The 22,855-nt window shown below is 34.3% G+C and overlaps 1 protein-coding gene across 11 annotated transcripts in view; it reads left to right on the top strand.

Moving 5' to 3' along the window:
- The window catches only part of Tab3 (TGF-beta activated kinase 1 (MAP3K7) binding protein 3), a 64,258-nt gene extending 45,740 nt beyond the window's left edge, over positions 1–18,518 (top strand). For 8 of the 11 annotated variants that reach the window (XM_063243018.1, XM_063243016.1, XM_063243012.1 and 5 more), the window contains 4 exons: positions 3,763–3,856; positions 6,726–6,809; positions 10,923–11,024; positions 14,357–18,518. In XM_063243018.1, coding sequence (XP_063099088.1) covers positions 3,763–3,856; positions 6,726–6,809; positions 10,923–11,024; positions 14,357–14,505 — 429 coding nt within the window. In that variant the 3' untranslated portion in view covers positions 14,506–18,518. The remainder of the gene's footprint in view (positions 1–3,762; positions 3,857–6,725; positions 6,810–10,922; positions 11,025–14,356) is intronic. The other 3 variants (XR_010045433.1, XM_063243019.1, XR_010045434.1) reach the window with 3 other exon arrangements.
- Positions 18,519–22,855: the final 4,337 nt, after the last annotated feature.

Genomic DNA, 22,855 nt, shown 5'->3' with positions numbered 1-22,855 from the left:
GCTTAAGCATGAGATTTCTGGTGAGTTTATACAGATTTATGTACATAAAAAATGCAGTTTAGACCTTGAACACTGTGTCTGGATGTTTGAACTTTATTCTGCTGCTAAAGGGAACTAGTGAAATTTTTTAAGGAAGAGATTTTTGAGAACCAGGCATATTCTTTCCAACATTGACTACCTTGCTCAATTTAGTCAGTGTTGGGAGAGTTTTAATTATATTAAACATTTGGGAAATTTCAAACCTAAAAGTGATGCTAAGGTAAATCAAATCTCTGCCTTATTTTCCTCATTTGAAATCTGAATTGAACACTGTGATTGCAGAATATTAAATTACAGCCCAAACGAGAACCCAATGATGGTGGTTGGATACTTTGTAGTCCTTGAGGTACCTATACAGCATGAAAATTTCTTTGAAGCCTAGAAGTCATTTTCTTTGAATTAACCCAATAAGCTTTGTGTAGCAACTACTTGTTGCATGATAATCCTGTTAAATAAAATCCTATTGATTTTATTTTTAATTGGAAGTAGAAAGCTGTTTCAGTGTAGCATGGATTAGTGCTTCAAGAAAAGCACCCAGATTTTAGATTTTTTTTGGTGAGTCAACTTCAGAAAAAAATTGGTGAAACTGCTGCCTTGAGCTATAATGTATTTTCAACTTTTTATTATACAGAATTGCAAAGACACAAAATAGGTAGAGTAATATAATGAGCCCTATATAACTGTCTCCTATCTTCAAAAATGTGTGATAAAGTTTCAGTGTGATTGGTTCGTATTTCTGGTTCCAGACCTAAAGTAGCGGGCAGTTGAGTGTGCGTGAACAAGGGACAGGTGTATGTGGTAGTTAAGATGGTGAGCATGCTTCTGAGTCAGATGCGAATTTAAACCCTACTTTTGCTATTTGTGTCACTCATATATCCTTAAATGTAACACTCACTGTGCTTATTTTCTTCTCTGTAAAATGTGTGTAGTAAAATACTCATCTTACGGGGTTTTCTTTAGAATTATGTAAGAAAGACAACATTAACCAGTTTACTTGACGCTTAACCTGTAATTGTTCTTAATAAATGCAAAATATTGGAAACTTTCTGTACACAAATTTGAGACATTTTGCAAAACTTTGATTTCTTTTTAACTTTAGGAAAATGCATGATGTAAGCATATACATACTACTCAAGAAATAAATGATTTAACCAGAGTCCACTTTTTGTTCATTGAGGTGCATTTGAGGAACCATGACATAATGAAAAACAGGGTTGGAGTCACAATAACTTTGGTACTCACTGCTTATATTTCACATCTTTACATTTAATTTTTCCTTATGTATAAGGGAAATCTGACAGTATAAAATACTGTCAGCATACTGTGACAATGTGGATAATGTGCCTGAGTTGGAGGAGGTGCTCAGAAATGGCTATCCTTGTCACCACATTTGTGATTAGGAACAATCAGTAACTGACAGTTATACTAATTAGCAAATACTGTTACCTTCAGGTTTTCCAATTAATTTATCAAGTAGTATATAAAGAGTTGTTAGAACTGCTTGCTACTGGAATGCACATTAGTAACCAGTTATCTGTGCAGTTGCAGAAACATTTGAGTAGCCAGAAGTGCCAGATGAATGCTAGCATATTTTTTTTCAATCTGCTATTTAAAAGGCATTGTATTAAGTGCTCCAGAAGATGTCATCTTTTACAGAGTTATGTATGTATTCGTGTGTGGGAGAAAGGAAAAAGTTAATATAAGACATTAAATCACAGTGTTGACCAGCTAAATGGTAATGATGTAAGCACTTTCTGAGTTTGGAGATAGACATTTTAGCTCTTTTACTAATATGGAACAAAGATGAGACAGTTTCGTGGGGAGAGGGACTTCTAAGTTTTGCCTTGGAGGATAAAGATTTTAATAATCAGAGATCTTCCAATTGCCCTGTCCCCCATTCATCTTATTCTAATTCAAGTTTTGGACTACCCCACAGCTTTGAATTCCAAATGCATAATTGGTGCCAAGGAACCATACAACATAAGTGGTCTTTAATGTCCCTGAGACAAAACAGTTGACTCAAGGTATTTCTGACACCTTTGGAAAAGAACTTAGGATTCCTTAGTTTGAAATGTTAAATACAAACATCCTATTATCTTACAAATAACTCATACATAGCTAATCTTGAAATCTTTTCCTCCATGAAAATATAGTATACATTTGACAACTGCCAGTAACTTTTTAGAAATAGCTACCCATCTGTATTTGAGAAAGGACATAGAAATCTTCACAGATACACCATGTGTACTGCTAGTTCTGTTTTCTTTGGAAATATGCCTGTTGAGGGCATTTTTTGTTGAAGCAAAGGTGTAGTGGCTTCTTGACTATAAAACACAGTATGAATTTTCATGTTTAAGTTACAAAGCTTCACTTTTCAGGGCCACCGTGGCTGAAATGTCTCTTCCATAAAGAATAGATTCTTTTCCATATTCCTAGGATGATACACTTTTTGGATACCTTAACTAAATGCTTTATTTTTAGTATAAATAGTCAAGTGCGTATTTTAAACTATTTTAGTATTGCCTAGTAAGAAAGATGTATTTTATATATTAATGGTACAGAATTTGCCTATAGGGATGAGGAAAGAAAAGCAATTTTGAATGTATATTGCTAAATGACTTTTTTATCGTTTTTTTCCCTGTAGCATTCCAAGGGACTATGACTCGTATTAATAACTCTTTTATATCACTTGTTTAAGTTTTTTTTATCTATTAATGGGTATTCCTACTTATTCTGATAATACCTTCTGACAGCATTTTTGTGAATTAAGATATCCATTCTGCTCATTTTTCTTCACTGTTCCTACATTTAGCTTTTAGCAAAATACATGTTTTAAAGAGAATAGGACATTTGTCTTCCTATATCAGCAGCTAGGATTTCTTTATATAATTGAAATCACCCTTTTAAGTAATACTTGAGATGTACTGAAAGCTTCAGTACTCATACCTCTAGAGTGCATACATTTTTTAGTTTTTACTGTCCATGTATGTAAATAGTAAGGAAATTAAGAATGTCATGAGAAGTAAATGATTCTGGAAAAGTATACCTGAAGACCACATTTCAGTGGCTCATATGTATTGCTGGAAAAGCTGAAGCAGGAGGGGAAAGTGCATTTGTTCCTAACAATTTCATTTACTAAACTAAATGCTTCCTTTATAAAAAGAAAAGAAAAGAAAAAGACTTTTATATGAATTCTTGGCTTTACAAATTATTAACTTTATAACTTTGGGAAAATTAACCTTTATTACTTGCCTGAAAGGATTATTGGTAGATGAATAAGACAATCCTAGTAAACTCAGTACCTGATGCTAAGTACTAATTAAAATTAGTACTGCTCTAATTGTTAGCAGTCTAGGCAAGACTAACATCATGGACAGTGCTTAAAGGGTTCATTCTGAAAATAGCCATTATAATGGAAGTATAGAAATATTCTGTGCTCTGTGATTACATGGTATTATCTTGTATGATAGAACACAGTCCAGTATTGTGGCCTGCCACTGTATGCAGCTTCTGTTTGTATGTGGCCATTCTGATGTACCTACTCATTGTACGTGACTGTTTTTAAAAACATATATGTAGGACTTCTTAAACATGCCCTCTTACGGACAGAGGCCTTATTCTTGGTAATACCCAATCAGAACAGTTAACATAATACATAGTTCTTAAATGTTGGGCTTGATAATGACTTTCCCACAATTGCTATTTTGGGTCCTTTTTTACTAGCCTGAGGAAATGACAAGATTGAGAAGCATGAACAGACAACTCCAGATAAATGTTGACTGTACACTGAAAGAAGTTGACCTCCTTCAATCTAGAGGTATAGAATTGATTATTTGGTAAACCATAAGTAATAGTGTGGTATTTTAAGCTGCTTAAGTAGCAATATTGGTGGTTTTATAGATTTACGACATAGTTTTTATCTGTTATAAGATTACAGTCTTGGTGAAAAGATTCCCTCTACCCCATGGTCATGGAACAGATTCGGGGGATCAAAAAACAGTTTTACTCCGGTAGTTTTATCATTAAGTTTCTGTCACTTAAAGTGACCTTTGTTACTTTACATTTATCCTTTTGCCATTTATATTATTTGGTAGTCAGCTAAACTATCTGTAAAAACAATAAAGATGCCAATTCAGAAGATTAGCCTTCTCCATTTTAGGCTTTTGAGTTTCTTATAGGAGTATACTACAGTAGAAGCTCTCTTACCTTTCATTTATCCAGCTCATCAAATTAAAGATGGCCTTCATTTCCTCTGGAAAAAAAGACCAGTGTCCAGGGCTGTTGCACCCTCTTGACCAGTCGGTGACATTCTGGAATGGCCATGTACCGTTCTTCCAATTCATTGCATTGTCTGCTTCTCAAGGGTGGGTTATGTCCCTAGCATTTTATTGTCATTTACTTTATTTCTGCCATTAATGTTTCATAACTTGATATGAATTCAGGAGAAAGCCTGTCTTCATGTACAAAGTGAAGGTATTTTTTTTAAGATTCAAAGACAAATCACTGAAAGAGAGGCACTATGAATTGGGGCAAAAACAACTGAAAAAAGTGGGATTTCATAAAAATCTAAAAAGATTCTATACTCAATATCCTTTCTCTGTTTTAAGAAAATAAAAATAAAATTACCAGGAAAGAAAAGTAGTTCCTAACATATATATCCAAATGGTTTTTTTGTTGTTGTTACTCTGCTTGCATTCCTAGGTACTATATTCAAACTAGGTCTTGTCTGTCTTTGTAAATACAAGTTTGAAGAGTGAAATGATAGCCAGACGCATTCGTTTATATGTTGTCTGTAGCTGCTTTTGTGCTTCAAGGGCACAGTTGCACACTTGCAGTAGAGATTGTATTACAGGTCCACAAAGTAAAATATTTATTATCTGGCCCTTGACAAAGAGAGTTTGCTGACCCCTAGTTTAGGTCACCGTGAGCATGGATTATGTAAGACAATATGGAATTTCACTCAAAGATAAGGTCTCTTACTGTTTTGTTACATTAACACTGGTGTGTAATTTTTCTTCTGCATTTTAATCAGCCCCCTTACTGTTCTTAATTATGATAGCTAAGAGAGCTCCTACGGTATTTTAAGAGTATACAATAGAACATCTCAGTAATACAATATCTCATTGCCATTTTCAGGCAAGATTAAATAGTGGGTGAGATGAACCCAAAAGATATGGAACTGTGAATAATAAATGGAAGAAAATTTGAATGTGCCTGTTCAGCTATCTAGGCAGGTACCCTTACAGTTATTTTCAGAATCTTAGTCATCATGTAGCCCATTAGCTTTAAGCAGTGAATTACTATAAGTAATGTGGGGATTATGTGAGCAATTGCTACTATGTTAAAGAAGATTGCATCAATTTATTTTTTTTTACTTGTGTGGTCTTTGAAACAAAACAAGAGACACTAATCAAACATTTGTTTAGGATATTTATAGTAAGCCTTAAGGGATCTAAAAATTAGAACATAACATCAGCTGTAACTTAACTAATTGAAAAAATAGATATGCAACATTTTAAAACATAAAAAGACCAACTAAAATATCAAGTGACCTTATGACTTATGAGCTGCTACTATAGGAATTGTTTTCAAAAATTGTCTTAATAAAACATTTGTAATTGCAAAGAGCTGTGTTTTGAGTGTGTACTGGGCAATGACCTTACAATGAATTTTTTTTGGTTAGTGAAGCATTTTATATACTGTTTCATACTGAATTCTACTTCTCTGTATTCCAGAAACCTTTCTATACTGAGTTTTCAACTTAAACTTTTAAGTTAGAAATGAAATTTGAATTTTTGGAGGGCAACATTTAGACTTGGGGAGAAAAGTCTGGAAATCAAAAGATCCAATATAGTTAAACTGTTGGTAATATATAGCGTCTTCTGAAGAAGCAAGGGCACATTAAAAAGCTTAATTAGAATTGTGTAAAACAAGCAGAATATACAGATAGGTGAAGGTAGGACACAAATCTCACATTGTATCACAAGAGACCTCGGCAGAGTCACAGTAGGAGATATGGCTGAAACAAATACTAGACCAGGGAGTGAACATTTTAAGAGAGGTGATAATTTTGTGGCAGAACCAATTCTCAGGGACTATTCTATCTATCCTGGAATTAGGGACGTATCTTTTATTATTGGCAAGTCTGCAGACATCATTTAACATGGAATTTAAGATTCTTTTTCTTGAAAATAGGAATCCATGAACTGCTGATGCTTCATATTTATTCAGGTTGCTAAGGTATCTCAAGATGTAACTTGATTAATCTTTATATATTGGACTTCTTCCATAGATGATTTTATAATGGGTTAAATTTTAAGGTAAATTAAGAAGGACAAGAAAGGGAGCTTTCACTATTTTATCTTCTTTCTTATAGTTTGTTCATTAAATCAAAATAAAGTAAACAGGTAACCAGGTCAACCATTCTTTATTTTTCTTCATTTACCTCCTCAAATGGCCCCTATGCTTAATCCTATGGTGACAGTCTACAATTCAAAATATTCCTTCAGGCAATACATTGTAGATACTGGTGTAGTTTTTGTGGACTTTTTCTCATAATAGAACACTATTTCATTTGGAGAAGGATTAGTATAATGTTTGAAACCTTGAGAAACATTTTCTTTACAAATTTCATTTATGTATTTCCTTTTTGAGGAATCCTAAATTCTTGGTAATTTTTTTTATAGGAAACTTTGACCCAAAAGCCATGAATAATTTTTATGACCACATAGAACCTGGCCCAGTTGTACCACCGAAACCATCTAAAAAAGGTAAGTAGAGACATGCCACAAACATAGAATTAAATAACAAAATTCTCTGACACCTCACATAAGTATTTGAAGAGCTGTCCATTTGTGATGCTCATTAGCTTAATCAACATAAAGTTATCATATTAATATTATTGAGGTGACAAGGAACTGTCTCCAAACCAACTTGTAGAAAACAAGTTGAAACAGTGTATTATATAGCTAACATGAGTTTACTCAGCACTGCTAAAATTGTTTCTTATAAAGCAGTGTGAGTCTTAAAGTCAGATACTAGAATTAGTTCTCTGGTAGATTATTTTTCAGGCAACAAAAGAGTCTTTGTGTACTCAAAGTTAGGTCGGGACTCAGGTGTTTTCTCATCAAAGACAAAAATAAATCTCTTGAAACAGATTTGGAAGAATTATTTTCACATGCTTGTTACATAGAAATCATTTAAAGACATCAAATTGTTCTCTCTGGTTCTATGGACCAAATTTTAATTGGCATTAATTTCAATTAAACTGAAATGTTGAGTCGCTGAATATTAATTAACACTTTCTGCCTCACTCTTATTGACAGCCCATGTTTTATAATTCTCAAGAGTCAACTAAATTATGCATTTCATGTTTTAGTCCTTTAAATGCTTTAAGCAACTCAAGATAGTTTAATGATGAATACATACTATATAGTGGAGAATGCATTTTTTTAAAATGTTACCCAAGGGTACAACATTAAAATCTCATCAGACTTATTTTGAAGTAGAGATTGTATAAATTCTATCTAACTAGCATAACCTAACTTACATAAATTTTGTTTGCATAGTTTTCCATATATACTCAATAGAGTATTTTTATATTTCATTTATGAGTTGTAACAGGATGTGGTCTTTTTATTATTTAACAGTATTCATTGATATATCATCAAATCCACATTTGAAATAGCCAATGACTTTTTGAAATAAATGTCACTTTATGTTTTGGGTTTAGAAAGTATGAGTCTTTAAATGTGATTTTGCTTTATAAGTATCACTAGAAATCCAGCAGATGAACCTCATTTAATTGACTCAAAGGCTGTCATGGAAGAATTGCACTAAGGAAGTGCATCAACAGTTGCTACCCTAGGAACAGAGAACAACATTGAGAAACGGTGGACAATATGTCTGCCATGTGTCACCTCATTACCATAAACTCTGAGGTATGGTCTAAGGAGTCCTATACAACGACACTGGTATTATTTTCAAAGTTCTAGAAAGGAGTTGAGGACAGTGTCAGACCTATCTGGGCAAAGCCAGAGTCTTTACAGTAGTGACATTTACGGTTTTATGATAATTTATAAAAGCTTTAAATGTTCATATAAGATCGGAAGATCTAAAGGTAGTGATCTATGATAAAACTAAATAAAAGAAAGCAAACATGAAATAGAAAAAGAAAGAATACAAATTACCACAATTGTATATCTATTTTTCAGTATTTATATGTAAACATAATACTTATAATCTGCATATGCCTCTTAAAATCAACTGATTCTAAAATGAAATTGCAAAACCACAAACCAGCTTCAGGACTTAGTATAATGCTACAGTAATCACAGAGGAATGAAGAAATGGAATGTTGGGAAAAAATGGAGTCCAGATGTAGATCCCCACTTATGCAAACAAGTCAGTAGAGAAAGAAAAGTCTTCAAAATAGGGCTGAAGAACTAGATATGCATGTGGGTGAAAGCCAAATTTTTATGTGCCTTATATAGAAAAATTTGAGTTAGGTTATATAAGTAAAAACCCATAAAGCTTCCAGAAAAACATGGAATAAATTTGCAACTTAGGTGTACATTAAGTTTTTAAGACAGAACATGAGAAGCAATAAATTCAAAATTTCTGCTCAAGAGATTATTAAGAAAATGAAAATATTCATAACATAGATATCTGATAAAAAAACACTGGTATCCAGTATATTAAAAAAAACACTCAGACTTCAAAAAGGAATAGACATATCATGAAAGACCATTCAAAGGAAAATTTCTTGAGATAATGGTATGGCTACTCAGAACCCAGGTAGTTGTGGTTTTCTAGTGGCAGTGTTATTAATATGCCATTCTGATGTCTTTCATTTCAACACATTGTATTTGAGTTTTGAAGGTCATTTTGGCTATCCTGTTTGGCTAGAATGATGCAAGGCTTACATTAATATACTATGATGTACTCTTATTAATGTGAAGCTTTAGCTGTCTCTGAGTACTTTTATACTAAAAAGTTTTTTTTCCATCGCTCATTTAATTCAAATAAAATTTGCTAAAGCCATTATTGCAGGGTCCCTCTGAGTTAGTTGTAATGGGTCCAGCTACTGCCAATTTGTTAAAACACATAATGGATGTTTAGTACCTCAATAGATGCTTGATCCTACAGAGTGAAGACATGACACCTTATCCAAGCAATTTGTTCTGTACATGTATGCAGTTTTAATAAAACAAACTAGAAAGCCATCTAAAACATAAATCCTATTGAAATAGTAAATTTCTATTTTCAAAATTTAGTTGAACTCTAATTTCATAATTAGTTAAAATATAAAATGGTACTGTTAATGAGTAGATTTTAAACCTCCACCTTCTTCTGTTAGAAGTTTTAAACAATATAACCTATTTAAATTGTGTAATTTGGGGAAAAGCCATTTCATCACAGATTTATAAAAAACTCACTTTTATGAAGTGAAATTTATTTTGTTAAGTACTTGCATATTCTCATTTTGTTTTTTAAACTAATTTGGCCTTTTCTACAAGTACACTAATAACAGCAAAACAAACCAGTAAAATGCTAACAGCTAGTAGAACTGGTTTGTTTGAGTGTCTTGCAGTAAAGATATATACTAGAAATCTAAAAACCTAGGTCTGTGTGAACAAGTATAATAACTAGAGAATGACAAATAAAACAGAAGGAAAGAGAAAATGTTGGATGGACTTCGCAGTTAAGCAATATTATGTGTGCACCATGTGCACTCCTCAGATAACTTGGCAAATCTCCCGGCTCCCTCTTTGGAAACTCACATGGTGACAAGAGCTGACCTTGGTGTCCTACGACCTGAGGACTGGACCTGGTGGCCTTGGTCACCTGACCCTGCTCAGATCTAATCTGTGCACCACAGAAGCCGAGACAATAGGTTCAAATACTTGTATCTGTGGATTTGTCAGGTTTTTAAGTCAGTGAGATGAAGCTGTGTGGTGCCACAAAAGTACTTTACAAATCAAAAAAATAGAACTTTGCCTTATTCTTTGGAGCATAAGGAGATGTTTACTTTGCTCTTATTTACTCTGATAATGGAGTATAGAGGTGCCTGAGCTGCCATGCTTCCAGTTGTAGAGTGGTGATTTCTAAAAGTGGGTTGTACTTTGGGATTTGAAATGAGTTTAGAACTGATCAGCAAGTGCAAGATCTTTCTTTTGCTAGGGCAAATAATGTGGAGTCTGCTGTTGTTCACTTAATATAAAATGTTGCTTGGTAATAACCTGTAAATTCATAGAAATAGCACATTGCCATGATATTGAAATGCCTACAATTCTTGTCCATGTTGCAAAGTGTCTGCCAGGCTTTGACACACATAGATAATTGGAGTTTATGGAATTATTTGGGAGTACTTGTTTGTCAGCAATAGTATTATTTTGAATTGGTTCTGACTTTCCAAGTACTATTAATTTTTTTAACGATCAAATTTATAGTTGTACTTTATCACTACTATTTGTGGTGGTTATCCTTTTTTTACTCTGCAATTTTCTTTTATCTGGTGCTTAATCAGATGATCACTGAAGTATAATCCCCCAAATTTTGCTTTCACATTGACATTAATTGCCATCACTGAATCTGTACCCTTGTTCCACTAAAAAGTGGGAATTTGGGGAAAAACAGGGCATTTGTTCCAAGTAACTGAAGAGGATGAAAAAAACTTGAAAGAACCCCTGCTCTGCATAGATTGTAAACGCAGCATTAAATGTAGCACTTTCCCTCACAGGGGACCTAACGTAACATGAAGTAATGAGAAGATGTAAGTGCACTCAGTTGTGTAGCTTACACAAGCTGTCCTTGTGAACCTGTACCATCTTACTAAAGAATGAGTTGATCCCTTCTTACTGGCTTTGCTTCTTCTTACGCAGACTCCTCAGACCCCTGCACAATTGAGAGAAAAGCTCGAAGAATTAGCGTGACCTCCAAAGTACAGGCAGATGTCCATGACACCCAGGCAGCAGCTGCAGATGGTTTGTACTTGTGTGTCCAGAGATCGTGCAGAATGTCCAAAGCTACATGTTAAGCTATTGTAGAGCTATCAGACCTTGATTTTTTACATTCAGAAATTATTCTTTATACTATCCAATGGAAATATAATGTAAGCCACATATCTAATTCAGAATATTCTATAACCACACCAAAAAGAGAGGTGAAATTAATTGTAATGTATAGTGAGATATTCGGTAATCCTTATTTTATACTAAATTTTCAAAATTTGTTGCATATTTTATACATGTATAGTACATCTCAGTTTGGACTGACCACATTTATTTCAAATGCTCAGTAGCTACCAAAATTGATAGATCAACTCTAAGGAAACAGTAGATTAAAAGGAAGACCAAATAAATACTTTAAAAATGACTTAGAAGCTCTAAATTTTATAAACTTCTCACTGAAGTTTTATACTGCTTCTTCAACTTTATCCTGACATTCAGTTTCAGTGTCAGTTTCAGTGGCATTCAGTTTCCAAAATATGCTTGAGTTTGTGCAAGTATTCTACTGATTTTTTAAATTTTCATTAGTACATACTTGTAGTACATCATGATTACTTTCATCATGGGGAGTTGATGCATACGCATAACACATCTCAATTCTTTCTTATTCCATGTCCCTTCCAACTCTTGGATGCCTTCCCATTCGTTAAAGTGCTATTTCCAATTCTTTCCTTGTTTTTTCCCATCCCCTTTTCTCTTCCTCCCATCTTGTATTCCCCTTCCCATTTGAAACAGGTCTCCCTGCTTATTATTATTTCTTATTTTGTTGTTCATTCATATTTTGACTTTAGCATACAAGAGAAACCTTGTCATATTTAAGCTTGTGTATCTGATTTATTTCCCTTAATGTTATGGTCTCAAAATGCATCCATTTACCTACAGATGTCTCGTTTATCTTCTTTGTGGCAGAGTAGTACTTCATTGTATATAAATACATATTCATTATCCATTCTTAAAGAATATTGTAAAGCTCGCTCAAAAGATCCTACCTAAGAACAAAACATAAACAAGACATACTTTATATAGTTTTTTAAAAAACCCTTCCTCTTTTAGGATATTTACCATTGGAAGTAGAAAATGGAATTTTTCATCTTTACACTACTACAGAAAAATTTTAATTTTTAAAATACCAAGTTGCATACTTATAAGCAAATTGCCTTCCATACTGTACAGAGAGTATTGATTAAGTTTTTTATTTGTGATATTGATGAGGCTTTTTCATTTTCATGGAAAATTTAGCCTGTTAAAATCCATTTGATAATAATATGAAATATTTTTAGTTTCTTTTTAACATTTTAAATGTGCCATAAAAAAGATTGTATACCTGTTAATAGGGTGTGAACACACATCTTAAAATAATGCTTCTCTATGATGAATGAGGAGTGTCTTTTTTAGGACCAAAAATAACTCTATTCTTAGATGTCTTTTCCCAAAAAAAAAATTTGGTAAATTGTATCAGAATGACTTATTATTCCAAATTAAATTGTCATGATATTAAACAGGAATCCCAAGATATCCTGAGTTAGTCATGTTTAGAAAAAAATGGTGTCTTAGAATACATTATCATTGTAAACATATACATCGCCATAATCCAAAGTTGAAGGCTAGCTACATTTGGAATTAATATAGAAAGGTGGTAATGGCTAAAAGTAATGCATTTTTTCCTCAGTAGTAAATATTACTTCATGAAATAGAAAGTTTTTTTAATGTGTCTTTTTAAATTCCAGAAACCAATATAAGGTTGCTGGCCAACTATCAACATTTTTTAAAACTATCCTTTCCTATCTTAGAAAAAGATAAATTTGAATTTTGAGAGCTTATTTATTAAAAACCAACAGTAATAATGTGTGATTTTTAAAAGCTGTTAGGTTTTTGGGCATATTTTTTTAAAAGACAAAAGCTGCTATACAAGAGAGGACGTCTTCTGGGAACAGCATAGTAAACATTTTTCCCATAACAGAAGTCTTCAACAATGCATTTTTTCTTCTTCCATAACAAGACAAAAAAGAACACTGTACTAAATCTACAAGTTTTGGAGTTGTAAGGCAAAAGACATAGATGGGTGATCATAGCAGCTAAAAGCGGCCGTCAAAACAAGCCCACCTCCTATTTATGGTCATAGGAATATACTAAAGAACCCAGTAATTTTCTTTCATAGCATACAACTAAGATCACCTCTCTGTTTATCCGGAGGTAGGGGTAAAGTTCAGGGTCTAAACATCAGTTCTCTTTACCTGTTAGGGAATGATTATACCAGCCATTTGTCACGAAAAACAAATTGACAAACCAGAAGTCAGCTAGTTAATTTTCAGTGAAAGATATGCTTGGCCCCAAACAGTATCTGACAAAGCCTTCCCCCATCTGTTTATCTATTTAGAAACATTGCTTACCTTAGATGTTAATCTTATTTCCAATTCCTAGTGAGGGTTTCCTGTGTTCTATAGGTGGATACACTTGGGCTCCTGACCCTGCCCAGGTTCCAGGGTGAATTCCACCTGAAGATCTTTAGACCCCATTCTCAACAGGCACCATTTCTAAAAGGCAGGATTTACCCATAATTAACTCCAGGAGGAGAGCATTTTTGTACACAAGGTCAGAGAAAATGAGACTTAAAAGGAATACAAGTTTTAGTGATTTTTTTTAAAACTGTGGAAATCAACATAAGGTTGCTAACCAGCTATAGACCTTATTCTAAAACTAATATATGAGGAACATTTTATGCCTATAAAGTAGAAAGGAATCAGAGTAAAAGACAGTGTTTTGTAACAATGAATTTCAGCTTTCTGAAATCTGTATATGGTATGGTAAAACTGTTAGGAACCATCCCTGCCATTTATAAACTATTAGTATAAAACATGCATATTGTTAAAGGTCTCAAGGTAAAAGGTTCACAGTTTATGAGTCATTTACTATGGAATGGAAAGTACTTGAGATAAAGCATTAAGGTAGACTAAGTTGCAGGGAAAACGCTGGGTAGAACTGACATGCTATAAAACTTTCTTTCATTTGGCTGGAATAAAACTTATCAAATACCATCTGTTGGGGATGAACTAGGAAGACAGTCTATTCTGAACTTCTAGCCATCTTCTTATAGCAAAAACTAAATTAAAAAGCGAACTCTTGGAAACAGAGCTTTTATTCAGTTAATACTTTTCCAACAGTTGTGTTTACTAACTGGCTTACACACTAGATAAGGCAGGAAATCACCTTACTTGCCTTTTTGGGTAGTTTTCTCAAGTTGGATTGTACTTGGAAAATTTTTCATCCATTTTCCCCTCTTCTGTCCCTTTAATTCTCACCACCCTCAGAGCATCTGTCTGGCTCCAATCCGAGTCCTCGGACACAATCCCGGGATGAAGACTATGAAGGGGCTCCGTGGAATTGTGACAGTTGCACCTTTCTCAACCACCCAGCACTAAATCGCTGTGAACAGTGTGAGATGCCACGGTACACTTGAATTCAGAAAAGCCGGCGCCGAGTTGGAAGCAAAACTTGGAGCACCCACCGGAAGAAAAGGAAATCTTGGGAATGTCTTCATCTGCCCAGCCTTTTCATTTCTGATTCCATGGGGGGAGGAGGAAGAATAGGACCGTGACCACTGGGCTCACAAAAGGAAAAGTGGGGAGCTCTTTCTTTTTTCCTTTAACTCATTGCGGAGTAAGAGGTAGAAAGGGATACTTGAAACCAGGAAAGGACTCGCTCCTGAAAGAATGTACACAGAGAAGTTAAGAGCTCCTCTGTGGAATCCCAATCATTAAAGTTACTGCTGAGTGGCCCTTATTTTTAAAAGTTGAACCTTGAATCGTGGTATGAAATGTTACAGTTTATGCAGGCAAACTGTGAATTCCAGAGCAGACTTACCTGATCGCATCTCTGTGGGAAACCAGGGCTCCCTGTGCTTCTTTCTGCTGCTTCCTCTGAAGAGAAGGATGGGAAAAAGCACCCAACATACTTTTTTTTTGCAAAATAATAAGGGTATTTGTAATTGCTGCTTTTTTTCAGGGGTAGTTTCAAAACACACATACAGATATTTTACAATGTGATTTGTAGCAGTCAGGACTGAGGCAGATTGTGCCCTTTGTCGGAAGGTACAATCAGAGGCAGTGAGATCCCTTTGTTTGTACAGTGATTCATCAACCTGTATGAACACTGGTAATTAAGACTTAATTATGCCACATAAGAAATACATTTTTTAAGTTACTATATGTTTTTTAGGCCTTTACTTTCAAAAGTAACCCTTACAAAATATGATTTTATAAATGATATTCTCATAAAACTGCACTTTGCTAATAGCACAGTGAATGTATGCCAAATGCGAGTCCATTCCAGAATTCATTTGGAAATCTTCAGCTCAGCTGTAGTTCTTAAGAAATACTTGCATCAGGCCTTCCTCTTCCCCTTTTAATTTTGTGATGAATTCATGACGTTTACAGCACAGATAATGCTTTGTGCCATAATCCTGATTTAGCTGAAAAAATATTAACTGTTCAATAAAGATTTATTTGCACATGTTTATAAAACATGAGGGAAAAAGTAGTTGGCCAATATCAAAGTTGTATACTGCATTATTTGGGGAGCAAGAGAAGGCTAGTCAAAAGATATTACTGGGCTGGGGATATACCTCTGTAGTAGAGTGCTTGCCTGGCATGCACAAAGCTAGGTTTGATCCTCAGCCCCCCTCCCCCTATACACAAGAAAGATGAGTACACAAGTTTGAGACTTTTATATTTAATGTAACTGTTCTCAGAAATGATATTGAATTTGTTCAGACAATTCAGGTAATATTTAAGCACTATGAAACAGAAGTTAGTATGACTCACTAGAGTACATCACTGAAAAATTATTAACATTCAAATAAGCATAGTTCAGAATTGAATTTTGGAAAAACAAAACCCATCCCATTTTGGTGAAAATGACAGTCAAAAAGTGGTAGGTTTTCCCATCCCAAAGGTTTCACCTGAGGTTGTAACCTTAGGAATACCAGGTGCCCCCTGTATACACACACACACACACAGACACACTCACACACGCACACACACACACTCTGTGCTGTCATGGTAGCCTAATTTAACGGTAAAATCTGACAGACCTGGAAAAACAAGCTGCACTTAATAGCATAATGAAACCAAAGGCATAACTCATCATAGTTTTCCATCAGAATCATAACTTCACACATTGCCTACAGCTTTGAAAACCTTGTTTTCCATCTATGGAATAACTCCCCAAAATATATTCACTTCTTTCCCAAAGTAAGCATGGTTATGTAATTACACTGATAAAACATCTTTTAATACAACTGTGGCAAAACTGAAAATAATGGTGGGAAAGCAAATGGGCTTAAAAGCACGAACAGTGACCTTTAAATGATTTTGTTAACACTGGTTTCTGTCAGTCTCTAATAACAGTCTATTAGTCCTACTGTTCTGTAAGATGCCTTTGCCTTTGTGTGGTTTCATATCTCGTTAGTGATGATCAGCACCACTTGACATTAAGAAACAGTTTAGGGGAAAAATATTTACATACCTATATATACTGCTTGGTGTTCTAGCTAAAAAGGTTTACCAGTATTCATAGTGATACGCTAAAGTGGTGGCAGTTGTCAGTTGAAAATGAAAGTAGCATGTCTGAAAACAGTCTGATACAGTACTTTATTAAAACCATGTAGATGACTTTAAAACTTGCATGAAAATACACCAAGGTTAATAAACTGTTATCATACAGTAGATGCATGGTTTCAGCCCTTTGATGCTATATCCAGCCAATCATTGCTTTCACCTGCCAGGAAAAATGAGGAAACAGCCTGCTAGGTGTAGAGGGTGGAGTATGAAACATCAAAGATCGATTTGAAGGAAGTTTTATACACATTAATTTTTAATTGTGCACAAGTTTCATATTCCAAAATAGGCTATATTCAGTTTTGAAAAGTGAGCAAAAAGTAATTTGACACTGATAATTTTGATACATTTAACTGTGTCCCATATAGACTGCTTCTTGCCTATGACCAGTTTTAGTAAGAATTCACCCAACTTTCAAGGTGCCTTTTTAAAAGGATCTCCTAGTCAGTTTGGTGTGCATAAACAATTGGTGTATGTGTGAGGCTATAATGGGATGATGCCTGGCTGCTGGGGTGCCTGTGTTTTTAGTTAGCTGGTGCACTCCTTGATTGTTGTAAGGGGCTTGCTTTTCTTAAAATACATCTGGTTTGATGTACCTGGTAACCAACAGACCTGACTATATGTTTTACATTACATTAATTCACTGTTTATTGTAAACTGGGTTTTTAGAAAGCATGTTTGCCATTTTGTGTAAGTATATTGCCACTTAAATTTTTGGAGTTCTTAAAAAGTTTAAAGTGGTAACAGAGGAGCCAGAAGTTTTCTAAGCATTGTAAAATGTATTGAATTAATATTGATCTAGTTTGGGAGACAGTAGAGGCAGGGGTTTTAAAGAAACAAATGCATTGTAAAAATGTAGTTTTAGAACAGATTAATGATGGTGGGGAAAGTGTTGCTAATTTGTTTATTTCCCTAGAAGAAATGGGAAGTGTGATAAGCAGTTTAATTTTTAAGGAGCTGGTCTCGATTTTAGTACTTTGTAATTCTAAAAGAAATCAATGTTTCCTTAAATTTTGTCATTGCTTTGTCACAATTATTTAGGGTTCATATCCTTTCTGTGGCAACTCAATTTTATATAGTCTTTTAAAAGGTAATTGTAATGTCTTTCTGACAGTATAAACAAAAGCAAGAATATAATGCATAGAAGAATTGTCCTTTAAAAATATCCATGATGTATCCTGGAGTGTGAAGATGTCCCTTTATTGTTAAAAATTGAATTATTTTAATATTGTACCATTGTTAGACCTTAAATAAGTCTATGTTACAGTGTGTGTCTGTATATCTGTAGAGAAAGGAAAACAATTGAAATGTTACTTTAAAAAATCAGAATAAATTGGGCACTGTCTGTGTTGCACCACTACTGTATCTTTTTGAAAGAATTAACAGTATTTTCCTATTGTGAAAGTTAATTCTGATGATGTTTTCACATTCACCAGACATTTTTTTCTGTATTATTTGCATCCCAAAATATTTAATACAAATAGATTTTGCATGGCTTGGGCATTCAGAGATTAATAGAATGACAACTCAGTTTTAATTTCTAAAGCCATGAAAGGTTGCTTTGAGACTGAACAATTCTGAATTCTTATTTATAATGACAACCAATGTCCATGTTTCTCTCCCTACTGTAAAAGAATTGATCAGTTTCTTCATTAAAGCAGTAAGAACTTATTAAATCATGTAAATATCATGTGTCTTTTAGATTTCTGTGTATGCTGTGAATGAAATTATTTTGAGACGAAATTGTACAAAGGCATTTTGAAAGGCTATGCATGCATCGTACCTCCAAAACAATACATATTCAGAAAGTCAAAAATTCCTGCAAAATAAATTAATAAACTAAAAGCAAACACTACATTTTGTATCTTTTCTGTGTAGTTAGAAATAATTTACAGTATCAAATTAGTTCTAATCCCAAATAAATTTTTGAATTCCTAAACCTAAGCATCACATTTTGCTTTATTAGAACATGTAGTAATGTTATCTTCTTTAAAAGTGTACTTTATTCTGACTTAAAAATTTGATAAAAGTGTAAGTTCTATATGAAACTTAAAATGCAAGTTTTTCATTCCACTTCATACTTACAAGTGAATAATGTATTTTTAAAAATCTGTCATTTATTAGCTTTTCAAAGGCAAAGTACTTGAGGTCCTGACACTCATCTTGCCTAGGATCTATAGAAACCTTGCCAGTTTTTACACAGAAACCACCATAGTTAGAATATAGTAGGTAACCTTTTATATGATTAAATACATTTAAATCATTTCTACTCATTGTAACATAGAAAACATTGCAAACATACAGAAATACCGAAAATTGACATAATTATATCTTATGTACATAAATATTAGTATTTCATCTGTGTTAGCACCACTCTGCTGTCCAGATTATTTTGAAATAAATCCCAGACATAAAAATTGATTTGTAAATAATCTCTTAAGTACATTGTACTCATTAGACCTTACAAAAATTACTCTTTTTAAAATATTGACTATATAGTGTTAATTTTCTCCAATTCCACAGACTTTTAAGCTTTTTGAGTCAGAGAATTAGACAGCCAGAACACAAAAATCTATCTCAAGTATATATATATATATATATATATATATATATATATATATATACACACACACACATTCTCCCTATCAAGAACCCAGTCATTTATTAACTAAACTATCTTCATAAGAAAAATTACCAGCAATTAGTTACCCACCATCACCTCTTACAGTTAAATGATGTATAGAAAGAACATCAAAGTAATATTAAAAGTAAAGTGTGAAATAGTTTTCTTACTCCCCTCGCTTCACTGAGCTACATTCCCAGCCTATATATGTTTGTTATTTTCAAGTTCAGATTCTCAGCAAAGTTGCTCAACTGTCCTTCTGAACATTGGTAGGTGTGCTTTTGACCACACTTTCTTGATAGGACATAACATGAAGTGTGGAAATGGTCAAGTAACAAAGCCTAGTTTTCCAGGCTTTTGCATTGTGGTTTGGGTACAAAACCAAAGTTAGTACATTTGATAATTGCTTTTTTTTGACTTTTGCAATTACAAGGCAGTTTTAAGATCATTTAGTTACCTTGATCAAGAACTGCCGATGTAGCTGTTTCTAAACCCCACTCCCCAGATTTGCTTTCTTTTAAATTAGGAATTCAGTATAGTAAGTCTGTTGAGTTAACAAACATTCAAGTTGTGAACTTTCCAGATAACAATGAAACTCACATAACAAACATTTGTAGATGTGAACAAACCCCATAAGTAGCTCACATATCTGCTGGACAGTGTCACAATTGTACTGCTACGTGCCTACTGTGTAGTGCAATAGTGTTCAGTAGTACAGTGCTCAACCAGTCCATGATGTCCAAAAGCAAGAGGAAAAGCTGCCAGTACTGATGTAGAGGGGATGGCTAGGAAGTACAAAGCAATAACCATGGAAAGAAAAGTGAAAATAATTAAGAGATTGGACCAAGGTGAAGAGATGGTAGACATGGTTCCTCTTACAACATGAACTGTTGGACTACTGGCACAATTCTAAAGAATACAGACAAGATCATGGAACATGTGAAGTGTTTTTTTTTTTATGCTTTACATTGTTTATGTCAAAAGTACATAAGACTCAGTTTGTTGTATTTAGGAGTGAATCTTAACGAATTTTCTCCCTCAGTGGAACCCATTTGTAAGTCGGGACATACTTAGCCTGATTTTATTGTGCATGATCTAAAAATAGATCCTTATTTGAAAGATATTTGCAGTAGGGAAGGAGAAAACAGTATATTGAAATAGCTTGCATTCCCTGTCCACTATTTGACAATTTAATGGTCGCACATGGTAGAGGGACTCAGATTTCACGATTGCAATTTTAGTTTCTCTTCCCAAATTCAACTGACATAAGCAACATTTCTAAGAGCTGGGACACAGGGAAGGATGCTCTCAGTGGGGTCAAGGAGTGACAGGAAGCAGATGGGGACATTCTGAGAGCAATAGCAACCAGTCCCAGCCAGGTCACAACTAGCTGTCTGCAGGTCAACCTAAAAAGCAAGACCAGCATTCCCCAAATTGGGCAATGGGCAAATGGAAGGAAACATGCTGGACAGGAAGCATGTGGATTGCAGCATTTGCATTGGGCTCACTTTGGTACAACAGTTGACTTAAAGCACTTATGGGAAGTTAGCCAGTAGTGAAGGGGCATAAGATATGAAGTAACTTCAGGCTGACCCAGTGAACATAGAGAAAAACTTATTGGCTCCCTGAGGACTTTAGGGGGTGGCCTCAAAAGCACAATGAAGCCCTGAATACTACCCTCTGTTCCCTGCTCATTTGGTGGCCCAAACCAAATGCCCAGCAAAGTGTGACATTTTCCATGCTTTCTAATAATTTATAGTCAAGTAATTCATAACCAAGAAAAACCTACAGAAAGTGTTTATTTTCATTTTAGTCATATTAAAATTTGAGCATGGGAATTTTTGTGGTTTTATTTTGTTTTTGTTTTTGATTTTTTGAGCAGGGTCTTACTATGTAGTTTAAGCTGGTCTTGAGCTCACTATATAGTGCAGGCTGGCCTCAAACTCGCAGCAATCCTCCTACCTCAGTCTCCCAAGTGCTAAGATTACAGGCATGTATGATCACACCTGGTTCCATTTGGCATTTACAAAAAATCTGCAAACATAGAAAGATACAGCATTTTGAAAATAGGATCTCATTCTACAGAATCAGAGCAGAATAGAAAACTTTAATGTCTAATACTGACTAGAATTTGCAACAATATTGTGTTTCTCAAAAAGATCAAATCAAAAAATTACATTTAGATAAAAAAATTTACCAAGTTCTAAAATAGAAATATAGATAGTAAACTCGGAAAAAAATTATCAATGGCTAAATCTTAGAATTCAGAGGAAAGGGATAAACAAATGAAGAATTGATACATAAGAAATGTGAATTCTACATCTAGTAAATACAGTGAGGATACCAAATGGAACAAATGCAGCAGATAATAGAGAAGCAACAAATAAATGTAACAGTCATGCAGCAAATAATAAAGCCTCAGTCAACAAGACTGGCCACATATACAAGAATGGTCAGTTAGGATTAGAATGAAACTGAAAAAGTCCTATCAACTAGTAAAGCTGGTAGCTGTTCCAACTATGAGACAATATATTTCAGGTTTGTGGTGATGATATAAACAACCTGCCTAGCCAGTCTTTTGCATATATGGCTAGTCATGGCAACAGATACTTATAATTCCAACATTGAGGGTGGCTGAGACAGGAAGATTGCAAATTTGAACCCCATCTGGGCAATTTAGTGACTGTTACTCTGTTTCAAAAGAAAAAGGAAAGAAAGAAAATAAGAGACTTGAAATGTAGCTCATTTTGAAGTCTCTGGGTTCAATCCCCAGTACTGCCAAAAAAGTATAGCACATAAAATCATGTGTGTATATCTATCATATTTGATCATAAATGACATTTATTTACTATGTTACTGTTTTTAGAATGTTCTACTTATAAAAAAGATTGCTGTAAAATTATACTATGTTATATTGGTAGCAGCCTTATATATCTCAAGACAAGTGGTAAGCTCTGTAATATTTACAAATAAGGAAATCACCTAACACATTTCTCAGAATAGACATGACTGTAAGAAACATGGGGTTGGGAAGATTGAAAATGTGTTGGCTACAAAGAATAATAAAGTTGGTATTAGAATTCTCCTCCCTCAATATAACACTCAAACACAACTCTTTGATGTACCAAATAGAGAAAGTGACTATTACAATCACCTGGATTAAATCTCCAAATAATGAAACTTCATTCTTCATAAGAGCTAACTTATCCCCAAATATCCACCAGACATTTATAAAATAAAAACTTCAATTTCTGGGCAATCCAATCAAGACCCCTCCTATCTCTCAGGAGCTATTCCTATTCCCCATACCTTTACTCCAATAAATTTTCCTATTAAAAAAAGAAAACAGTCTCTACAGATGACCTCATGGGACCCAGAACATGCAAGGGGTTGGGCTAGACCCAGGCGCCTCCTGCAACTCCAGCCGTCTCCACAGATGACCTCATGGGATCCAGGAACACCAGCCAAAGGCACACAAAGGCCGGGATAGACTCAGGCCCCTACTGCGACTCCAGCTATCTTTGCAGACAGCCTCACAAGAACTGGGAACTCCAGCCAGAGGCATATAG

The sequence above is a fragment of the Cavia porcellus genome, unplaced genomic scaffold (genome assembly GCF_034190915.1).
Source record: "Cavia porcellus strain 051 isolate PalLab524CR breed Dunkin Hartley unplaced genomic scaffold, mCavPor4.1 scaffold_33, whole genome shotgun sequence".
Lineage (NCBI taxonomy): Eukaryota > Metazoa > Chordata > Mammalia > Rodentia > Caviidae > Cavia > Cavia porcellus.
Note: the sequence above shows the minus strand (reverse complement) of the source record. Positions and strands in the feature narration are given on the sequence as shown.